At 56.0% G+C, this 20,844-nt stretch overlaps 3 protein-coding genes across 3 annotated transcripts; 2 read left to right on the top strand and 1 right to left on the bottom strand.

Moving 5' to 3' along the window:
• The first annotated feature begins 2,581 nt into the window (after window positions 1–2,581).
• Window positions 2,582–10,789, top strand: LOC128270043 (uncharacterized). The gene is made up of 8 exons (XM_053007449.1): window positions 2,582–3,046; window positions 3,218–3,296; window positions 3,339–3,376; window positions 3,419–3,838; window positions 3,953–7,105; window positions 7,271–8,631; window positions 8,718–10,092; window positions 10,238–10,789. The coding sequence occupies exons 1-8, from the start codon at window positions 2,582–2,584 to the stop codon at window positions 10,787–10,789; spliced, it is 7,443 nt and encodes a 2,480-aa protein (XP_052863409.1).
• A 4,224-nt stretch (window positions 10,790–15,013) lies between these two features.
• Window positions 15,014–18,726, bottom strand: LOC128270032 (dynein axonemal intermediate chain 3-like). Its single transcript, XM_053007438.1, has 4 exons — window positions 18,551–18,726; window positions 16,252–18,494; window positions 15,214–16,170; window positions 15,014–15,129 (listed from the first exon to the last, which is right to left on the bottom strand). The coding sequence occupies exons 1-4, from the start codon at window positions 18,724–18,726 to the stop codon at window positions 15,014–15,016; spliced, it is 3,492 nt and encodes a 1,163-aa protein (XP_052863398.1).
• A 240-nt stretch (window positions 18,727–18,966) lies between these two features.
• Window positions 18,967–20,800, top strand: LOC128268121 (uncharacterized). Its single transcript, XM_053005145.1, has 5 exons — window positions 18,967–19,296; window positions 19,368–19,852; window positions 19,945–20,229; window positions 20,339–20,406; window positions 20,488–20,800. Exons 1-5 carry the CDS (start codon window positions 19,144–19,146, stop codon window positions 20,562–20,564), a joined length of 1,068 nt encoding a protein of 355 aa, XP_052861105.1. The 5' UTR covers window positions 18,967–19,143; the 3' UTR covers window positions 20,565–20,800.
• The last annotated feature ends 44 nt before the right edge of the window (window positions 20,801–20,844 follow it).

Below are 20,844 nucleotides of genomic sequence, written 5' to 3'. Positions count from 1 at the left end.
ACGACGACGGAATCGGCATCAATCAACGGAGACGGCGCAAACAACCTAACAACTTCGCCGTGGGTCGCGTCGCTGGGTGTTGGTGGGCTGGTTTTTGTGTCCTTCGGAAATCCGCAAAACACTCACGGACGGCTATCCGTTTTGAAAGGTTTCCTTCTCGACGTCGAGGGACACACACTCTTGACCTGAGGGTCGGCGGACCTGGTGAACGACTTCTGCGCTCGCTGCTGCTGCTGCTGCAGGGGGAACGCGAAGCCCTAGAAGCTCGCCCCCGCCCCCGTCTGGGACTTCCGCCTGGGCTCTGGTGTCCCCAACCACTCCTGCTGGAGACGAGACCCCGGGGTTGTGGAGCGTGTTCTGGTTGACGGATGGGATTTGGTCGATACTGATCAGATCAGCGGAGCCTTCCTTCCGCGTCACCGTCCGGCTGGTGGCGACCTTACTCTTTTGGTCTTCCGTCGTTTTTGGTACAAGGAAAATGACAAACGGGAAATTGACGGCAGCCCGGCGGCGGGGTAGAGTAGAGTGTGCGTTGGTGTGGCTGCCGCGCGTTCCCGTTGTCGGCTCGCTCTCCGTGTACCTTCCGCCGTGTTGTTTGGGGAGTGGGGATGTGAGCGAAGCACTGCGCTGCAGCTGCCGGTGCATTGATCATGTATTTGACCAAGTAGATAATATCGATTTAAGTTTGGATGAAGAAGTAGACTAATAAGTATTCTATCAAACGTTTAAATAATAGTTCATGGGTTGCATACTTCGGATGGTAATAATTACTTGTTTCAAAAATCCCACAAACTCCTGTGAGTGTGTAAAGCTCCTTGAACAATTCATATCCTTTTTTACACTCTTAAGACATTCGATTCGTAACAGAAATTCGATATTTGCTTTTACGATTGTGCTTTAATGTTTTTGAAGTAATGCAGATTGCTTACTTAAGGCGTTTAAAAGCCGTAAAATAACGAAAACAGCTTATTTAATATACTTGAACGCGTGCATTACACATAAAAAGTTGAATTTAATCAAAACACATGCAAAGAAAACAAAAACGTTAAAAGAAGTCCATAGATTCCTCCTAAAAACACTTATGTCCGCCTTTCCCATACAAATTCCCTACTGTGCGGTGGTGGCAGCGCGACCGCGACCGGAAGAAGTTCGATACCAGTCCCCCCTTCCCACCGGCGTTTCTACCCCCACCAAAAAGAACGAGAGAAGCCATTGCGTGACGCTGATCCATTTCCATTTTGTGCACCTAGCAGCAGCAGCAGCAGCAGCAGCAGAAGCACCACCAACAGGACCCTTCGGACGTCGTGCAGGACCCGACCCACCGACAAACACACACACACACACACCCCTCCTCAACGGCGGCGACGGTATAACAGCCACCCCAAAATCAGGCATATGATGTGACACAAGCTCTCTCTAATGCTGCACGCCCCCACCACCCACACCTCCACTCTCTCTTTCTTTCTCCTGGTTCTCGATGTGTACGCATACACCACTACACACCACCACCATCAATTTGGGACACTAGGTCCCCGATTTTCCCATATCTTCTTCTAGTATAGAGGAAGAAGACCTGATGATCAAGAAGCAGACGATATACATATTTTTATATGTACACACTATATATATACGAGGTGTGTTCTGAGGGGCTACGTCTATCTGATTTTTGTGACGTTACGTTGCTACACATGTCAGTGACTTATGGTGAAAGTATTGGCAGATGACAGTATTGGTTATATGAAGTATTGGATTCACGGCAGGACTTTTCTCACTCATGTTGATGGCATAGTGCGAAACTATCGACGAGGTAAATTCCAGGGAAAAAAAGCTACCTCCCCCCTCAGATCTCAGATCTTCAACATGCAGCGCAGCCACTTGCCATGTCTTCATTGACATCTGAAGACCGCACGGTATGATAAACGCATAGAGAAAGTAAAATGTATGTGGACCATGGCTAGAGTTTTGGAATTGGCTTTGGAAGAGACCTCAGAGACCGCCATCTACTCTACAAGTCCAGTCCAGGATTCTGGCCTATACGTGCACAGGTGGATTGGTGGGCACAAACTGCGGGATAATATCGGTCTGCGGAGAACAAGAGCAAAATTTGTGATCAAAATCGTGTCGAGCTTCACCTGTCTCTAGACTCAAAGACTCTGGGATTGACAGTTCTTCAATCTAAAGAAGTGGCTTCACTTTCGTCTCGAACCCCTGTGGTGTTGCAGGAGTCTGCGATCTGTGTGTTTTCGTCTGATCTGACCTCTCTGACGCACAGTGGCAGGGGTCCATGAGAAACACCGAGGGGGGAGAAACACCGAGTTTCCGTAACACCGAGTCCCGTAGAGAGTTGGTGTATCCATTCTCAATGTTTGTTTCTTCGTCTTTTTCATGTTTCAGATTATCCGCTGACCCTAGTAGCAGCAACAACAACAAGAGGAACTAGTTAATGTCCGTCGTCCGTCCTACACTAAGTATTGGTCCCGACGTGTCTGTGGCAGAGAGAGCGAGAGAGAGAGCGAGCGCGGGCGACAAGTTCGCATGATTTGTGGTAAGAAGCTCCGACGACGATACAAGACGATACAAAATGGACGCTGTCGCGCCCGGCAGAGGAGCAGCGGCGGAAGTACTTGAAGCCGCCGCAGCACTACCAAAGGCTCAAAGAGATGATGGTATCGGCGGCGGCCCACCACCTTCATCATCGCTGCTCGGTCCAGTCAAGATGGAGGCAGCGGAAGCTACCACGGAGGAGGAGTTCCCGCCGCCACCCTTCGGCGAGCCAACGGTGGAAGAGAAGGCAAGCAAAAGCAGCGCCACGTCGGTGGTACCTGGTGCTACTACCACCACCGCCACCACCACCGCCACCGCCACAGAGCTAATACGCTTGGTGAAGGCAAAGGCCGAGTGCTGCGATATGGAGGAAGACGACGTAGCAGGTTGTGGTGGTGGTAGCGGCGGTGGAAGCAAAAGCCACCGAAGTAGCACCAGCAGCAGCAGCAGTAGCAGCAGTAGCAGCAGTAGCAGCAGTAGTAGTAGCGGTAGTAGCAGCAGAAGCACTAGCAACAGCAGCAGCATCGTCAGCAGTAACTGTTGCAATGGTGGAGGCAGCAACAACAACGATGGGGGAGGAAGTAAAGAGGGGACGACGTCGTCGTCGTCACCGTATCCGCCACAGCCCAGTAACCGGAACCGCAGCAGCAGCCACAGGCAGGCACTGGCGGGCAAGCAGCGCAGCGACAACCTACACCAACTGACGGACATGCTGCACCAGCGGAAGTATCTGAATAATGGCGGTGGCGGCGGTGGTGGTGGAGGTTCTCCGGCGGCGGCGGCAGCGGCAGCAGTTGCACTGCTGAACCCGAGCAACAACAACAACAACAACGTGAAGCAGCGAAACAACAACACCACCACCGCACCGGTGGAGGTAAACGAGCGCGAGGTGGTGAAGGAGGAGGAGGAGGAGGAGCGGGACGAGCAGATAACACCTCCTGCGGCCGAGGACGACGACGACGATCATCGGTTCCGGTGCCCGATCTGTGGCCAGGTATCGCGCACCAAGCACGATTTCACCGAGCACATCCGTTCGCACAACGCGGCGGCCGCCCGGGAGCCGACGACGGTCAGCTTCAGTTGCAAGGTATGCGCGAAGGTCCTGTCGTCTGCGTCCTCCCTCGACCGGCACGTGCTGGTACACACCGGGGAGCGCCCGTTCCACTGCAAGCACTGTGCGCTCACCTTCACCACCAACGGTAACATGCACCGGCACATGCGCACCCACAAGCAGCAGCAACAACAGCCCCACCCGGCATCACCCAGTCGGGACAGCGTCGAGAGCGGTGGTGGGGTGCTTCCCGGCGGTGGCGGTGGCGGTGGCGGCGCCGAGTCCGGTTCGTCGTCCGATGGTGGCGGCGGCAGCAGCAGCAGCGATGCTCCTCGTCGAACCCACCACGACGAGCAGCTGCTGGAGCACGAAGAGGAAGAGGAGGATGAGGAGGAAGCGCAGGAGGAGGAGCTGCCGATCCAAAACGGTCTGCAGCAGCAGCAGCAGCAGCAGAAGGTGGGCGGCAAACGACGGAAACCCAGCGATCCGAGCCGGAAGGTGATCCGGAAGGGTGTCGTGGTGCGTACGACGATCAACAACAACCACCTACTGGTGGAGCAGCACCAGCAGCAGCAGCAGCACCAGCAGCAACGCTACTGCTGCCCGGTGTGCGAGCGGATTGACTTCGTCAGCATGCCTCTGCTGGAGAGTCACCTCGATCGGGAGCACCCGTCGATACCGGCCAAGTGTCGGCACTGCGAAACCGTGTTCCGCAGCCACAAGGCCCTGAATGCGCACCGGTGCAGCAACAACAACTACCAGAACATCATGCCCGGCTTCAAGGACCTCACGTTCGTGGACTTCTCGAGCGAGAAGTTTCCGCTGATAGCGAAGAACCTGTGCGAGCAGAGCATCCGGACGCCGGTGACGAGCCAGAAGTACGAGTGTGGCCGCTGCTACCGGGCGTTCCCGTGCTCCAAGACCCTAACGATGCACGCGTCCGACTGTGGTGGTAGTGGCAGCGGAAAGAAGCGCAAGCGCACCCTCAGCAGCAGCGGTGGCGAGTCGTCGGCCACCGAGGAAGAATCGTCCAGGCGGCCGGCGGCAGCGAGGGCCATTTTGTTGGACGGGCTAGACGAAGACGTGCACCAGGAGCAGCAGCAGCAGCAGCAGCAGGGTCACCAGTACCATCAGCAGCAGCGTAAGCAGCAGCAGCAGCACCTGCTCCGTCGCGATGACTTCTTCGCTAACCTCGACCTACAGAATCGCTCGATCGGCGCACTGTCGGAGGCTCCGACGACGCCCTCGTCGCTCGACAAGTCATTCCCGTCGCCGGTCACGCCGCTCAACTTCAAGCAGGAACCGCTCGGCCTTGGGTCACCCTCATCCGGCGGCGGCACAGGGACCTCCGTGCCACTGTTCTACCATCATCATCCGGCTGGCGGCGATACAGCCGCCCTGTTTCAGCAGCAGCAGCAGCAGCAATATCACCACAGTCTGCAGGACGGCGGCAAAGATTTGGCCGACATTCAGTCCATCATCAACGTGGCGTCCTCCGGGGGTGGCATGTTTAGCCGGCAGCTAGATATGGGTGATGGCGGCGGCGTAGCTGGCGGAGGCGGCAGTCACACGCCGCTCTCTAGTCTACTCGATGGCGGCGGCTGTACGGCGGCTGACAGGGAAGCCGCCGCCTTGTATGCCAGCTCCGTGCGCGGTGGTAGCGGCGGCGCTGGCACTGGCGACGAGGAGGAGGCCCAGGATGCGTTTACGGCTGAGTTTCGGCGCATGAAGCTGCGCGGCCAGTTCCCGTGCCGGATCTGCACGGCCGTCTTTCCGAACCTGCGCGCCCTGAAGGGCCACAACCGGTCGCACGTGACGGAGGCGGGCCCGGGGCCGTACCACTGCAACATGTGCCCGTACGCGATCGGTGACAAGGCGACGCTGATCCGGCACATGCGCACGCACAACGGCGACCGGCCGTACGAGTGTGCGCTGTGTAACTACGCGTTCACGACGAAGGCGAACTGCGAGCGGCACCTGCGGAACCGGCACGGCCGGAGCACCCGGGACGAGGTGAAGCGCGCCATCATCTACCATCCGTCGGAGGACTCGTCGTGCGAGGACCCGATGAAGAAGCTGCAGCTGTTTAACACGCCGCCGATCGAGTACGAGCCGCCATCGCCGGCGGCTTCGTTGGTACGTCAACGGTTGGTCCACACGACGCTGCTGGCGGCTGGTGGCGGCGGCGCCTTGGACGAGCAGCTGAAGGACGAGCCCCAGCACCATCACCATCACCACCACCACCACCACCAGCAACGTAGCAGCACGCCCATCTCGGCGGCTCAGTTGCTGGAGAAGCCGTTGCCGCCGCCGCCTCCGCTTCGGTTTGGTACCAGTCTGCTCGAGGGAGGCGGCTTGTTGTTGCCAGCGGCCGCCGCATACACTGTCGGCGGCAGCCGAGCGGCGACGGCGGCGGCCGACGGTGACGATGGTTTGGGGTGTAGTACGCCCGTCGGTACGCCCGAGGCGTACGGGGCGGCGGCCATAGCCGCCAAGATACAGGTGAAGAGCTTGGAAAAGCTAAACCAACTGACGCCACCGCAGGACGACGAGCAGCAGGACTTTGACGAGATGCCGGAGGAGGAAGACGATCACCAGCAGCAGACTTCGTCATCGTACCGTTCGCGAAAGCAACACCAGCACAACCATCCACAGCCGCCCCCGAAGGTCGCAGACCACCACTCAGCCTCCGTGGCGGCGGCCGCGTCCAGTCAGCGGCCGATCGACCTGAGCATGGACGCACTCGACCTCAGCAAGAAGCCTGTCGTCCCACGAGCGGCGCCCACGTCGTTCGATGAGGAGGACGATGAGGAAGGCGAGGAGAGGCGGCTGACGGGAGGGGGGGTGTGCCATCCACAGTCAAGTCAAGCGACGACAGTCAAGAAGTGCAACGGCGGCGCCGAGCACGACGGAGAACTGGATGAAGAGCAGGTGGCTGCGGAGGAGGAAGAGGAGGAGGATGGCGAGGAAGGGGATGGGGATGGGGAGGACGACCGGGATGGGGAGACTGATGAAGGTAAACGGCGTCGGCGGCACCGGCAGCAGCAAGGACTCGAGGCGACAGATGACGATCTGCTGTATAGCAAGCTGTCCGGGTTGCAGGCGGCGGCTCACCATCAACAGCAGCAGCAGCAACAGCAGCAGACACAGCAGCAGCACCACCACCAGCAACAGCAGTTCCAGCTCCTTAACGAAGCGTTCTCGAAGCTGGACCAGGTGAACTTTCTGCAGCTGTACCAGCTCTGCACCCAGCTGAGCTCGCTGCAGCTTCCGGCGGCGTTTTCGGCGCCACTGCACGCCGCAGCCGCCGCCTCGCCGTTCCTACAGAACCCGCTGCTGGTGGCGGCCGCGGCCGGACCAGCGGCCACCGTTGCCGCGCTTGGCGAGCTGTTCGGCAGCGGCAGCAGCACTGAGTACGGCGGCGGCTTAAACCCGATCCCGAACCTGGCGGCTGTGGCTGCGGCAGCAGCAGCCGCCGCCGCCGCTGCTACTGCTGGCGGTGGCGGCGTTACTACCGGCGGTGGTGGTGCTGGTCATCCTCTGCTATCACTGAACCCCTTCCAATCGCCGTCCGAATCTCCATCGCGGGTCGGCGGCGCCATTGCCAAAACACCACCGTTGCACTCGCCGTCCGTTGTTGCTTCGCTGGGTTCGATTGGTGGTGGTGACATCAAGGGCAGTAGCCTTCACCAGCAGCAGCACCATCACCATCACCACCACCACGGTCACCTGACGGCTGCTCAGCACCACCGACACCACGCTGGCAGTGGTTTTGTCGGTGTCACGTCGGCGGCTAGCGGCAACCCGGCGGCTGCCGGTGGCGGCCCAGTCAAGATGGTCATCAAGAACGGGGTGCTCATGCCGAAGCAGAAGCAGCGACGCTACCGGACCGAGCGCCCCTTTGCCTGCGAGCACTGTTCCGCCCGCTTCACGCTCCGGTCCAACATGGAGCGTCACATCAAGCAGCAGCACCCTCAGTTCTGGTCCCAGCGGCAGCGCGGCGGCGGTGGTGGCCACTACCTGATGCGCCGCGGTAGCAGCGCCGGGGCTTCGCCTGCCTCGTCGGGCGGTCAGGTGCCGGCGGCGGCTCCTACAACAGTCGCAGCCGCCGTCGGTTCACTAGCCGCCGCCCTGCAAGGGGCAGTCTTTGGAAAGGCGGCCGTTGATCATCACGACGGTGACTCGACCAGTCCGCAGGCCAAGTACGCGGCCATGTTGGCGCAGCACTCCACCGCCAAGACGGCGGCTGATGGCGGCGGCCATCATCCACTGCTCAAGACCATGATCGCCCAGGGCAGCAACGACAATGGCGGAAGTGATCCAGCAGCAGCTGAAATCCATTGGATGTCCCTGGGCAAGGGCCACAGGAGCCACCGAACGCCAACACCGACTCCGGTGGCGTACCAACACCACCAACATCGCTCCCCAAATCGACGTCCGTTGCAGGCGACGAAAGCCGAGGAAGACCGGGCAGATCAGGGCGGCGAGCAGCTCTACGGCGATCGAACGCCACAGCAGCACCACAACCAGCGTGCGCAGCGATACCGCCGCCGGCGTCTACAGCCAGAGCTCGACCAGCTCGATCAAGATCCAGCCCGGAAGCTGCAACTTCCGGAAGAGGACCAGCTGGACCACCACCAGCAGCAACAGCAGCAGCAGCGCCTTCAGAAGGAGCCTCCGGAGACCGATCAAGACGAGGAAGACGAAGAAGACGACGTGCAGCTCGTGATCGACGAGGAGTTCGCTAGTAGTGGTGCGGACTTGAACTCGTCGGTCCCGTCGACAGCAGCGGCTGCTCCTGACGTCGCCTCAGCCGACTCTGATTCCGAGGAGCACGATCCTGGCACCATCAGCACGATCCTCAAGCAAAAGCTAGATACGCCACTGACAGTAGCCGCTTCCAACAGCGCACCGGTGGACGGCAGCGCAATCGGTGGTGGTGGTGGTGGTGTGGCCGACGAAAGCGGAAACGATCTGGTGCCGGTGGCTAAGCTGCTGGACGACATGAACCATCCATCGTTGGAGAACTACTTCAGGTAGGAAGAGAGACACAGAGAGAGAGAGAGAGAGAGAGAAGATGGTAGAGAGATGGTTCAATTGTTTCTCCCCTTTTTCTCTGCAGCAGACCGGAGGTGGTTCCGTTGGCGCAGGACCACAGCGACGAAGAGGGCCTGGTGGCATCCGGTTCGGCCTCGGAGAGCAACAACTCCGGCACGGACGACCCGAACCCGTCGGCAGTGGCCCTTTTGGAGCAGCAGAAGAAGAAGTCGGCCTACAGCCTGGCCCCTAACCGGGTCAGCTGCCCCTACTGCCAGCGGATGTTCCCGTGGTCGAGCTCGCTCCGGCGCCACATCCTCACCCACACCGGCCAGAAGCCGTTCAAGTGCTCCCAGTGCACGCTCCTGTTCACCACCAAGTCGAACTGCGACCGGCACCTGCTGCGCAAGCACGGTGACGTCGCCTCGGCCGTCTCGATTCCGGTGCCGATCGACGATCTGCTCGACCCGAAACCGGAACCGATACCGGTGGCCGTCGCCGAGGCCATGTGCAAGAAGACCAGTAGCGGGGGTAAAAGTGCCAGCAGCAGCCAGCCTTCTGCTTCGGAACCGGCCGAAGAGAAGAGCTCCCCGCCGTCACTGCGGAAGCGTGACCATACTGCTGTCACCAGCACGACGCCTACGACACCAACGACGCAGCAAAAGGCGGCACCAGTTGTGACCGAAAGTGAACCTAACAGCGAGACCTGGTCACAGCAACAACCGCTACCGGAAACCAGACGTCGTAGCAGCCTGCTCAAGCAAGTCGATGAGGAGGAACGAGCCTGGAATCATCAGCAGCAGAACGCCGCCACTGAGTTAGTCATGGGACGGCCAGAAAAGAAACGCTCGGCTGCCACCCTGGTGGGGGGCTCTGAAGTGGAGGCGAAAAGATGGCGCCTTCAGGATAAGGAGGGCGGCGATCGTGATCACCACCTACCGTCCGACGCACCCCTTACTGCTGGGGAACAACAGCAACCGCAGCAGCACGCCCCCCGGGGCATCATCAAGCAGGAACCGTCCGATCCGGAGGAAATGGATGACGATGATGACGACGACGATGACGATGACGAGGGCGGCGAGGAAAGTGATGAGGATGGTAGGCGGCGCAGGCTGCGGCACGAGCAGCAAGGGGTTGTGGATGACGACGGCGGTGGGGGGCCAATGGATCAGCTCGCGTTCAAGTGTCACCTGTGTGACAGTTCGGCCACCGATCGGGACGCGTGTCTCGAGCACATCAAACAGAGCCACCCGCACGACTTTACCGCGCTGATGATGAAGGCTTCGCCCGAGGTAGCATCGGCAGACAGTGAGGCAGCGGACGATGAAGAGAACGGTGGCGGTGGCGGTGGCGGCGGCGGCGGAGCCGGTGGACCCGTGTCCCGGCTCAACGACAATAACAACAGTAGCAGTAGCGGCAGCAACGGTGGTGGCAAGTATCCAGACTATGCCAACAGGAAGGTAGGTCTAAGGTCAGTTGGTCCCGCTGGTCCCCGATCCGCGGGTGTGTGTGTGTGTCGCGCTACGCAGCCACACCACATCCCCCCAACCGTACGTAGACGGAGCGCGCCCCGGGCTAACTCTTTGGTTATTCTGACACACACAGGTTGTCTGCGCATTCTGTTTGCGTCGCTTCTGGTCGACGGAAGACCTGAGACGGCACATGCGAACGCACACCGGCGAGCGGCCCTTCCGATGCGACGTCTGCAGCCGGCGGTTCACGCTCAAGCACAGCATGCTGCGACACCAGAAGAAGCACTACAACGCCCACGATGATGCTGATGGTGCTGATCGTTACAGCCCCAGCACCACTCCAGCGACCGCGACCATTTGCCATAGCTTGCTGGTGCGTCCACACAGCGCACTGCGACGGGTCGCGACCGCTGAATCCCGACGCCCATCGCCAACGGCGGCCAACAACGGAGGAGCTGGGTCGGAACTCAGCGATGAAGAGTACGCCTCGTCTAGGTCGCGGTCACCACCACCGACCACCACCACCACCACCACCAACAGTAGCATCAACGGTGGGGAGAAGCAGCAGCACGGCACCTCCGAGCTGATCGGCAACCTGCTGGGCATCAGCGACCAGGGCATCCTGAGCCGGGTGTTACAATCGTCAGCGTCCGAGGCAGCCAAGCTACTCGGTGTCAACAAGTGAGTAAGCGTGCGCGCCCTGTGCTCGGGACGACGTCTCTACAAGGAAGACACAGTAGTGAAGATGTGTGTGGCGTGGTGTACTCTACGCCTTCAGCTCGGACGAGAACTCTCTTAGCCAAAACGGCAAGAAAAACGGTAGTAGATTAGAAGTGTGTGTTCGTGTACGGGTGTGTGTGTGTATCGGCATATAGTTTACGGTGTTGTTTTTCTACCGCACACACACACACACACACACACACGCTCACTCACACAGAGTGCGTTCTGTGCGTTTTGTGCGTTCCGTTTTAGTATTAAGCATCCTTAGGACATCTCTCGTTTCACTTCTCCATCAGGGCGCGCGCGCCAGTTTCGCGCACTACTTGATCGCACTGGCTGAAGCATAATCAAAACTAATTTATAGATCTTTCCTTCTGATATTTACGTGTTAGTTAATGTACTCTCCCTGTACTCTGGTTAGGCCATTCATTTCCATTGAGAGTTATGTAGCGTGCGTCTGTGCTGCGTCCAGTTACTTTACCCACAAAGGCGCGCCTGGCGCACGTAAGTCTTAAGCGTCCACTGGTTTTACTGCGGCCACACGGTGTGCCAACAGGAGGGAGCTAATGATGGAGATGTAACGGTTGTACGTAGGTCGCTTATCTTCTCGCGACCGCTGACCGTGCCTGTTCCGTAGGGTCCGTTGCCTTGTGAAGCGCTCCAATGAGTCTCAGCTCCTCAAGGAACCTCCAACACCAATGCTTTTCATAGTGTACAGATAAACAAACACGGTGCTTGCATCATCTGATGGCGCGCAGATAACCAAACCTTTTTAAGGCACGCAAAGGATGATTACAGTACAGGAACTAGAGCGGAAATGCTGAACACACGTAGCTGTACACCTAAAAACTTAATTCCGTGCGTGCGTGCGCGGTGTGAAATAGGTAAAGGATCCTGTTTTCCGCCTTCTCTCTCCACGACGCATAAAGAGCGCACTATTTCGGTTCGGCTTAGAAACAAAGCAGTAGAGTTGTGAGGCGGCAGTAAGGCAACATAAGGCCCTGCCGCCCCTACGAGCATAATTAGAGATGAGCCGGGCCGGGCCCCGGACCGGAAGAAATCGAACTATATTATTATTGTATATAAATGGGTGCCACGCCATGATTGTGCGCCTTCTCCCGATATATGTAACAATGGGATCCGTACTTACTTAATAGGTTAATGTTAATGCTTGTATGTGTGCGTGTTTGTGTGTGTGTGTGTTTATGCGCGCGCGCGCCTGTGTAAAAGGACAGCGTGCACATTTAATTTTAATTGCGTTTGTTGATTTCAATTTTACCATATTATTTACTAGACATAATTTTTTTAACCTGGCCACGACGGGAACTGACCGAGAGAGAGGATATATTGTGTGTTGGTTGGTTTCTTTCATTTTTAACGCGCATACATATACCATATTGGCGGGCCTAAGACTGGTACCTAACATATTTAAATCGGTAGCAACAATGTGTTTGGAACGAGTCTTGGTTTTTTTTATTTTTGTTTTGAGCGAATGGCATCTGGAATGCGCAGCACGGCGAACCCTTAGTGAAAGAGGGCGGGAAGAGATGTAGGGGAGCGCATAATGATGCATGGTAGAATGGAACGTTTTCACAACATTGTCTCATACCTGACAGGCTTTTGATCCATAGTAGTAATAGCAAAACCACAGCGCCAGTACACGCCGCACGGTGCTTAGTGTTTAGTGAAGCGCTTTGGTTTGCGATCATATTTCGCTTTTACCTCGTACTAAATTTAGGATTTCATATGCGGTTTGTTTTCCTCGCGAGAAGAGCATCGAAGATGGAGCAACAAGTCTTGCTATACACACACACACCACACACACACACAACACAACGAGCTACCAAAGTTATATGAAGCAACAAAAAAACACAATAATTATAGAAACATCCTTCTCCAACCCCCCTACCTCCTCCTACATACCTGCCCGACATACATTACTCCTGTGTCATAATACTACATCTTGATTTAATTCAAACACTTGTGAACGCGTGAGACTTAAGAAACTATTACTTAGTTGGCCCGCGGCAGTAAAAACAAAAAATCATTCACAACAAACGGTGTGAAATTGAAGGCGAGGAGGGCGCGGCGTCGTGTAGCTTTAGTGCATAATAATATTAGCATATAACATAAGTGCAATTCGTGACCGATTTTTCGCTCATTTAACAAACCACCCTTTTCTGACACATTTAAATTTATCCTCGTGTTGCCTGTGTGTTTGTGTGTTTGTGTGTGTGTGTGTGTGTGTGGTGATCCGTAAGTCGCCCTTGCCCACCCCAAAAACCTTTCGGCAGCCTTAAACGCAGCAACGTGATCCTCTGGGGAACGCTCACTAGAGAAGTGCCATTAAACGCTGCTACCTTAGCGTTCAATCGGAGAAACGTCGGCTGGCGGAGAGGCCGGGCCAACAAAAAAGGCACCAAAGAGAGAGAGAAAGAGAGAGAGAGAGAGTGCGAGAGCAAAGTGTATGCTGTAAAAGGATCAACCTTCTAGAAAACGCTGGCTCAGAATGTAATATGTACGCGCGTAATACGTAGCAGCAGCAACACCGACTCTTTTCTGTGCTCATGGTGAGATCAGGATATGGAAAGGATATGTTAAAAAGTATAAGTTATTTACACTCTAATGTGGGTTTCATCGCCGGGCGGCAGGGCAATATTTCATGATTCGATTCGGTTTAACGATAAATACACACCTCCACACACAGACACATGTACCTATCCACCTACCTACCTATCTACCTACCTACATACATACGAACATACGAACATACATACATACATACATTCATACACAAAAACACACATACATACAATCTGCTCATAAACATAAATAGTGAAAAGACAAAGAAAGAGCGAGTGAGAGAGAGAAAATGAGAGAGGTTTGGGGAAAGATAGACCAGACCGCACACATACACATTATATAAGACTGGGGAAAAAGAAATCGACGTTTTTCACGATAGATGCCTTTAGTAATCGATATCTCGTGAAGTATCGAGGATCGGACAGTCTCAAGTTTAGGCTCGTTTTAACGCTGATACTTAACACTTCAAAAAATGCTTTAATTGTTTTTAATCGATAAAATCACAGAAATAATCAAAGTTGATCAGTATTTTAGTAATCTGAGCATCGACCAGGACCTGGACCTCGATGTGAAAAATTAAGATCAAGAAACGATTGTGCAAAAAAGAATTGCTCGATTTTTTCGACCAAGACTTCTACGAGGGAGGCATCATGAACCTACCCTTTGAAAAGACATTAAATTTTCCAACAAAACGATGCGTATTTGACGGGCAAATCGGACAATTGAAAGCATCTTAAATGAAGTTTTGAAATTAACGCAAAAAACGTCGATTACTTTCTACCCAGCCTGATATTATTATTGAGGCAGAGAGATAAAACGTAACGATGGTAGTAATGTTAACAAAAAGCACCCAATGCCTTATAAATAAACTGTGTTCAGAGCAATTAAATGCATACAGCAAAACAACAAAGCAAAACCAAAAATCCTAAAATAGTAGAAAAGAGAGCGCGAGATGTGCCCGGCGAGAGAAGACAGGCTTCTTCGAATTGGATGGCGTGGAAGTACGTACACACGGCAAAACGAAAGGCGTATTAGGCTTTTTGACTTAGTTTTACGGCGGCCAACCACAGCTACGAGAGAGAAATACAGTTAGTAACCCCCCCAACCGTACATCGTATTCGTAATAATATTTATGACCAAAACAAATCAACCGAATAAACCAATTGTAAAAAGTATCAAAGCGCCTTTACTTTCACCTCATGACGGAAGCAGAAGCATCTTGGAAGCATTTACATTAAGAAGACGGAAGACACGCGTTGCAGTTGGTTCCGGATATGGCAGGATAATTGCTACGTAACATTACCTACACGATGCTAACAACGATCTGTTTGGTCCAACTTTGAAGACCAGGGGTCGGGACAAAACAGTAGTGGCTGATGGGTGGATGCGCTGAAGGAAGCGGTTAAGATTCCGGAAGATCACATTTTGATCGTATTTTGATTGAATAAGGCAGATTGCATCAAAACTAGTGGGCAAAGAGCATACTTTATTTTACGTGCATTCGCATTCTATGTATTCTCGGTGACAGCGCCCCAAATGGCATACAGTACAAAGTACACTGCAGGCAGTTCACGATTCCCCTGGTACCTGGTCCGGCCACCGTGTTTCAGGCATCGTTGGTCGGTTCTTTGTCGGGTGTCGTAGTCAGTGGCACATCGTCTATGAACGTGACGGACCGAGCCCGTTGCAGATTGACAGCCGCCACGTTGGCTGCGGCGACGGCTGGTGCTTCCGGCGCGGACCGCGGTTCAGCATCGCCGACGACCCTCCCAGGTTCGCCCGCCGTTTCGCTGCCGCCGCCCTCACTGTCGGCGCCTTTGGCCGATGCTCCGTAGGGCAGGTCCTGACGGCGCTGGGCGCGCTTCTGGAGGAACGCCTGCAGATGCTCCCGGTTGTCGCGCATCTCCGTAAGCACCAGCTCGTGGCGGGCCCGGCCCTTCGACACGATGTTCGCGAAGCAGTGCAGCTCGAGCGGCAACTGGAAGTTGCCCAGCACCTCCTTCGCTTCGCCACTAACCCGCCGATAGTCCACCAGCTCCTCTCGAAACCGGTCCGCCATCGTATCGCCGGCCCCGGCCCCGTCATCGCCGCCCCCAGCTTCTTGGCCGCCACGGAATGATCCACCCTGGAGGGCCGTTTCCACCCGCCGGTAGCTGGCGGCGGCCGCCGCCAAGCTCTCGTCGATGGCGGCCCGCTTGTGCTGGTCGTAAAGGCGCCGTTCGCGCTCCGGTGCCATTTGATTGGCGAGCGCCGTCGGGCTGAGGTGGCGCCGGGCCATCACCGTGCGGATGAGGGCGAGGTAGTAGCGGGACCGCCACAAACCCTCCAACCGGCGGCTCAGGTCGATCCGTTTCGCCGCGTCCCGGACCGCCTTCTTCATCACCTCCTCGATGGCCTGGCGGCGCAGGAAGTCGTTGTGCTCCTGCTGTTCCACCTCCATCCGTTCGGCCAGCTCGCGGGCCTCCCGTTCCGCCCGCAGCTTCGTCTCGATCTGGGCCCGGTTCTGCTCGTAGTACCGCTGGACCCAGGCCGCTTGCTCGTGCTTGCGCGTCAGCTCCGTGCGGATTAGCTGCCGGAAGCGGCGCCGCTCGGCCGGCCGCTGTTCCGCGAACACGGTCGGCAGGCTCAGCAGCCGGATGATGCAGTTGCCGTCCGCCACCGCCAGATGGCGCTGCGATGTGCCACTTCCGTGAGGGTGCTGCGTGATGATCGAAAGCACGTTCGCACCCACCGTGAGGTTCACGCACGCCGACGAGATACGAACTAGAGCGAAAAGGGTGAGAGTGAGAGAGTGAGAGAGTGAGAGCGTGAGAGTGAGAGTGGTCGACAGAAAGCTCCACATACTTTGCAGATCCCAGATCTCCAGGTCACCGCTGGCCAGCCCGACGAAGAACACGGACGGGCGGTCCAGGCTCCAGGCGCAAGCCGTCACGGAACTTTGCTTCCGCCGACAGAAGATCGGTGACTGGCGGTGGCAAGTCGACCAGAGCGCCAGCACGGTGCCACCGGCCGTCAGCAGGACGCTCGCGATGAACGGATTGCGCGCGATCGCCACCACCGGCCCATCGTGGACGGGCGGAAACGGTTCCCGCCCGCGCAACGGTTCCTCGTTCACCGCCGTGCCCTGGTCGTACTCGTAGCCGTCCCACCGGCCCCAAAGAAGGCCACCGAGCGCGGTGCCCGCTATGAAGGACATTCGGCAGTCGGTCGTACCCGGTGCTCCCTGCTCTTCAGCAGCAGCAGCAGCAGCAGCATCGCCACCCGGCGTAGGAGTCCGGCTGTCGTTGAACGCGAGCTCTACTATCGGCTGCTCGCACCGTACCCGGAACAGCGGGTTAAGCGCGACGGCTCCATGCGCTGCGACCCCGGGTGCGGGGGCCATCTCGTCCAGGTTCCAGAAGCACACCGTTCCGTCCAGGGCCGCGGTCAGCAGAAAGCGGCCCGGCTTCTCGTCCGGCCCGTTCGGGCGCACCTGACCCGTGCTGGCGCACCGGTAGCCCGGCGGGAGCCACCGGATCACGGTGATCGGTCGACGCGCCGAACGCTCCAGCGTGCTAAGGGCCACCGGTTGCACGTGCCACGGTTGCGGCGGTGGTGCTCCGGCGTTGCCCGCCGCCGGCCCGACCCTAGCTCGACTGCTCGGTGGTGGCGGTGCTGTCGGTGGTGCGTTGGCGAGAATCGTTTTGATTTCGTTCCGGTACGAATGTGACCCGATGCTCGCCTGGTGATGGTGATGGTGGTGATGGTGGGGGTGGTGGTGGTGCGTTGGTTGCTGCTGACCCATTCGGGGCGGCACACTTCGGGAGCCGACAGCCGGACCGGTATGCTCCAGCTCGGCGTCCGTCAGTTCCCATACAATGAGCTGCCCGTTTGACAGGCCCCCCACCAGCACGCGCCCGTTGTACGGGCAGAAGGACAGCGCCGTTACCTCGCGCGGGGACTCCAGTCGCAGCCGCGGCACGAGCGACTCCTCGAAGTTCCACGCCAGCACGAGACACTTCTCGAACACCAACCGGGTACTGTGGTCATCCTGCGAATGGGCGGCGGCGGCGGCGGCGGGAGGCATCTTCGTCGCGACCGTGCTCGCCGTTTGGTGCTGTACGTAGGCCGCCACGAACGTTCCCGGTACGGTCGGGTGCCACTCGGTGGCCGACACGACACGGCGCCGGTTGGCGGTGGTCGCCTGGCTCATGAAACACATCACCTCCTCCACCAGCGGCACCTCGTACTTGGCGATGGACCTGCGGCGCCCGGCTATGACCGGGTAATCGTTCCGGTACATGTCGATCTGGCTGAACTCGAGCGTCTCGAACAGTTGCTCGACGTGCACGCTGGCGGTGCCGCTCCGGAGGTCGTCCGTTCCTGGCACATCGCTTCGGTCCGGTTCCGCTCGGGCATTCCTCGTCGTGCCCGATGCTTGATCCACCCGGCCGTCATCCCGGTTGTTGCCTATCTCGTATAGGTACTGCGACCAGGCGTTCGTCGGAAACGTTGGGTCGGTTTGTTGATGCTGGTGCAGCTTCTTTGGACGCAACTGCACCCCAAAGTCAACCGTCTTGCGCACGATGTTGTGGAACTTCGCTTTCGGTACCAGCTCGACGTAACCGTCCCGGGCGTCGGCTACCAGCCGCAGCTGGAACCGGCGGCGGGTGGCCGGACGTTGCGCCACGAAGATGCTCTCCGATTCGACGTTCACCACGTTCGTGCGGCGGTGCGTGAGGAAGCTCTCGACCTCTCGCTCGCTGCCCCCGGTAGCCCACCGACGGTGCTGCTTCCGCATGTCCGCCACCATCCGCAGCCGGTCGGTGAGCTCCAGGTGCCGGATCAGCTCCCGAGCGTCGCGCGTCTCGAGCGTGTCCGTGAAAACCAGAAACAGATCGTCATCCTCGTTGCCCTGGTCGGCCAGGTAGCCGACCAGGATGAGCTTTCCCGGTTCGACGTCCTTCAGGCGGTCCTTCAGTTGCCGCTGCACCGTCGTTTTGCCCGGCAGGTGGTCCTCCAGCACTTCCTTCTTGATTTCCTTCCACGGGTGCTCATGGCTGATGGTCGATCCAACCTCCAAACCGAGCTCCGCCTGTAAGTCGGGACTAAATGCACCGAATGAGCACCAGCCCCTCAGACAGACGATTCGCCCCCACCGTACCTGATCACTAATCGTAGCGACTTCGGAAAGCTGGCCAGCTTCTGTCGTGCTTCATTTTCGGCGAAATTTAAAATCATCGATATCTCTTCATCCTCCCCCCGGTGGTCGAAGCTCTTGGCGAGCGTCGGCGCATCGTTCCGGTCGGCTTTGGCATCGGTCGAAACGGTAGGCTTCATTTATGCCGTGTTTTAATTTGGCCACTCCAATCACAACGCATGTGAGCTGTGGTTTGCAAAATAATCAAACTCCACACAACCGTTACCATGGTGGTACATTTCGTTATTATAGCACCGTGCACCGGTACCGGTGTGTTGGGCGGTGTTCTAAGGTTTAGAACACGGTACGTTTCCGCAGGGCTCTGCTGTCACTTTCGGCGCTCTCGGAGGTTTTGTTTTGCTTTGCTTTTGTGCGAACGAACGATCGTAACTTTAAAAGGGAACGAAGCAAAACATGTATATTTTCGGAAGTAATCAATATTCTACACAACACCGTCTCGTATTCTGCCGTGGGGCTGCAACACAAATTTGCAACCATTTAACGCCTTAAAAGGTTCATTTTTTTTTCGAGACAAACCAATTGTGCGAACGTTCTGCATGATGGTGCTGCTCGAGTGTCTGTTGCAGTTAAGCTGGTTAAAGGTTATTCTAATTTCAAACGATAGCAGCATACGGAGTATGCTGAACAGCACCTTTTGGCTAAGCTGCTTTTTGGGTGTGGTGTTTATATATTTCAAGCACCTTTTCAAAGTGAGTATGTAGCCCTAGCCTGCCTGACTAAGGTTGCTTTTACTGAAGAGTTTAACTTGTACTTTATACAGCTACTGCTACGCGTGGGCCACGTACAAGGAAGACAATTTTCGCAAATTGTGCACTACCTATGGAACATCTGCTTCTACGCGGCAGCCGTCGTGTTTCTAACGCTGTACCACATGTTGCTAATCTGGCCCGAGCTGAGCAAAGGGAGCGGCAAGTACTTCCTCAAGACCGGCAGTGCACTATTCGCAACCGTTTGCGACGCCGGCACGTTTGAGCTCATCACCCTCGTACTGGTAGCGTTCGAGGTGTTTTGTGTGATTTCGAACTTCACCAAGTGTGACTATTCGGAAACCCTCGCCAACGCCTTGTACGGAGCGTTGCTGGTTTGCTGTTTTTCAATGCGCCTGGAAAACTACAGTTTACTGCTCAACTTCTACACCAGCGTATACCGCACGGTTCGCGAATCACTGCTACTGTGCGCTTCGCTAACGAATGCAACGCACCGCGCACGACTTACGATTTTGGCTCTGCTGATGTTCTGCACATGGCAAGTACACACCTATGACGACCGACAAAGTCCCCACGAGCAAGGCAGTGCGACCTATAACCGTGCTTTCTGGTATGGTCTGATACCTTTAGGTTCTACTTGTTTCTTAACCTGCTGCCTTTCGAATTTCTCATACCAACGTTGCACGCGCGCAAAGAAAACTTCGCGCTGAAACTGTGCTTCGGACTTTGGTACTGTGCGTGCATTTGGAACTCTCCGTTGTTGAAGTTGTTGTACCACAAAATCTATCACACGTACCCGAATGACTGTGTCGGCGAGGGATCGACCGTACGGTGCATTATGTCTGACGATTGGCAAAACGTTCGTCACTTTCGCACTCTCGAGCATGCCTTCTATGATTTAAAGCTGCATCAATCGTAAGCAACACCCTGTTTTCTTTCATCTGCCCATGTGTACTGAACCATTGTTAGTCACGATTGGTTTAGAACATGCTTCAAATAACCAAATATTTGTGTTATTTTGCAGTCACGAAAGCATTCAGTCGGATCAGCCAAGCGAAACTAGTACGGCTGCAGCGTTTCAAACCATAAAATGTGCGTGCGTCGGGCGATACAGTTGGTACAAGCACACGCTTGCAAACGTGCTCAACTATAAAAGTTTATACATATTTTTAGGTGTCATGGCGTTAAAACGTAAATTGAAACTACTGCGGGAACGTCGAGCGCAAGCAAGAATAGGCAGCCACACATAGCTACCGGCTACCAATTCAATGTATTCTTGAAAATCGATAAGATCGTCATGATAGGCAAGTACATTATGAATTTTACACTACTAAGGAGGATGGCAATCTTATCCATAGCAAACCACTTTAACGCGAAGCGAAATGATTTACATTAGTAATAAACCAAACGAAACTGACCGAAATGTGTTTTACTAACATTATATAACATAATATTATACGAACTGATGGCAACCACACAATAATGTAAATGATTTAATGAATGCGAACGAACGAATATAGAATACGTACA

This window comes from Anopheles cruzii, chromosome X (genome assembly GCF_943734635.1).
Source record: "Anopheles cruzii chromosome X, idAnoCruzAS_RS32_06, whole genome shotgun sequence".
Taxonomy (NCBI): Eukaryota; Metazoa; Arthropoda; class Insecta; order Diptera; family Culicidae; genus Anopheles; species Anopheles cruzii.
The sequence above is the reverse complement of the archived record's forward strand: the minus strand, read 5'-3'. Positions and strand labels throughout refer to the sequence as shown.

Coding starts and splice junctions, on each gene's coding strand:
- LOC128270043 (XM_053007449.1), top strand. CDS start 2,582: ATGGACGCTGTCGCGCCCGGCAGAGGAGCAGCGGCGGAAGTACTTGAA. Junction 3,297..3,338: donor GAATAATGGCGGTGGCGGCG/GTGGTGGTGGAG, acceptor CAGCGGCAGCAG/TTGCACTGCTGAACCCGAGC. Junction 7,106..7,270: donor CTGCTGGCGGTGGCGGCGTT/ACTACCGGCGGT, acceptor GGTGACATCAAG/GGCAGTAGCCTTCACCAGCA.
- LOC128270032 (XM_053007438.1), bottom strand. CDS start 18,726: ATGAAGCCTACCGTTTCGACCGATGCCAAAGCCGACCGGAACGATGCG. Junction 18,495..18,550: donor TCGCTACGATTAGTGATCAG/GTACGGTGGGGG, acceptor CGGTGCATTTAG/TCCCGACTTACAGGCGGAGC. Junction 16,171..16,251: donor GGAGATCTGGGATCTGCAAA/GTATGTGGAGCT, acceptor TTTTCGCTCTAG/TTCGTATCTCGTCGGCGTGC.
- LOC128268121 (XM_053005145.1), top strand. CDS start 19,144: ATGATGGTGCTGCTCGAGTGTCTGTTGCAGTTAAGCTGGTTAAAGGTT. Junction 19,297..19,367: donor ATTTCAAGCACCTTTTCAAA/GTGAGTATGTAG, acceptor TACTTTATACAG/CTACTGCTACGCGTGGGCCA. Junction 20,407..20,487: donor AGCGTTTCAAACCATAAAAT/GTGCGTGCGTCG, acceptor ACATATTTTTAG/GTGTCATGGCGTTAAAACGT.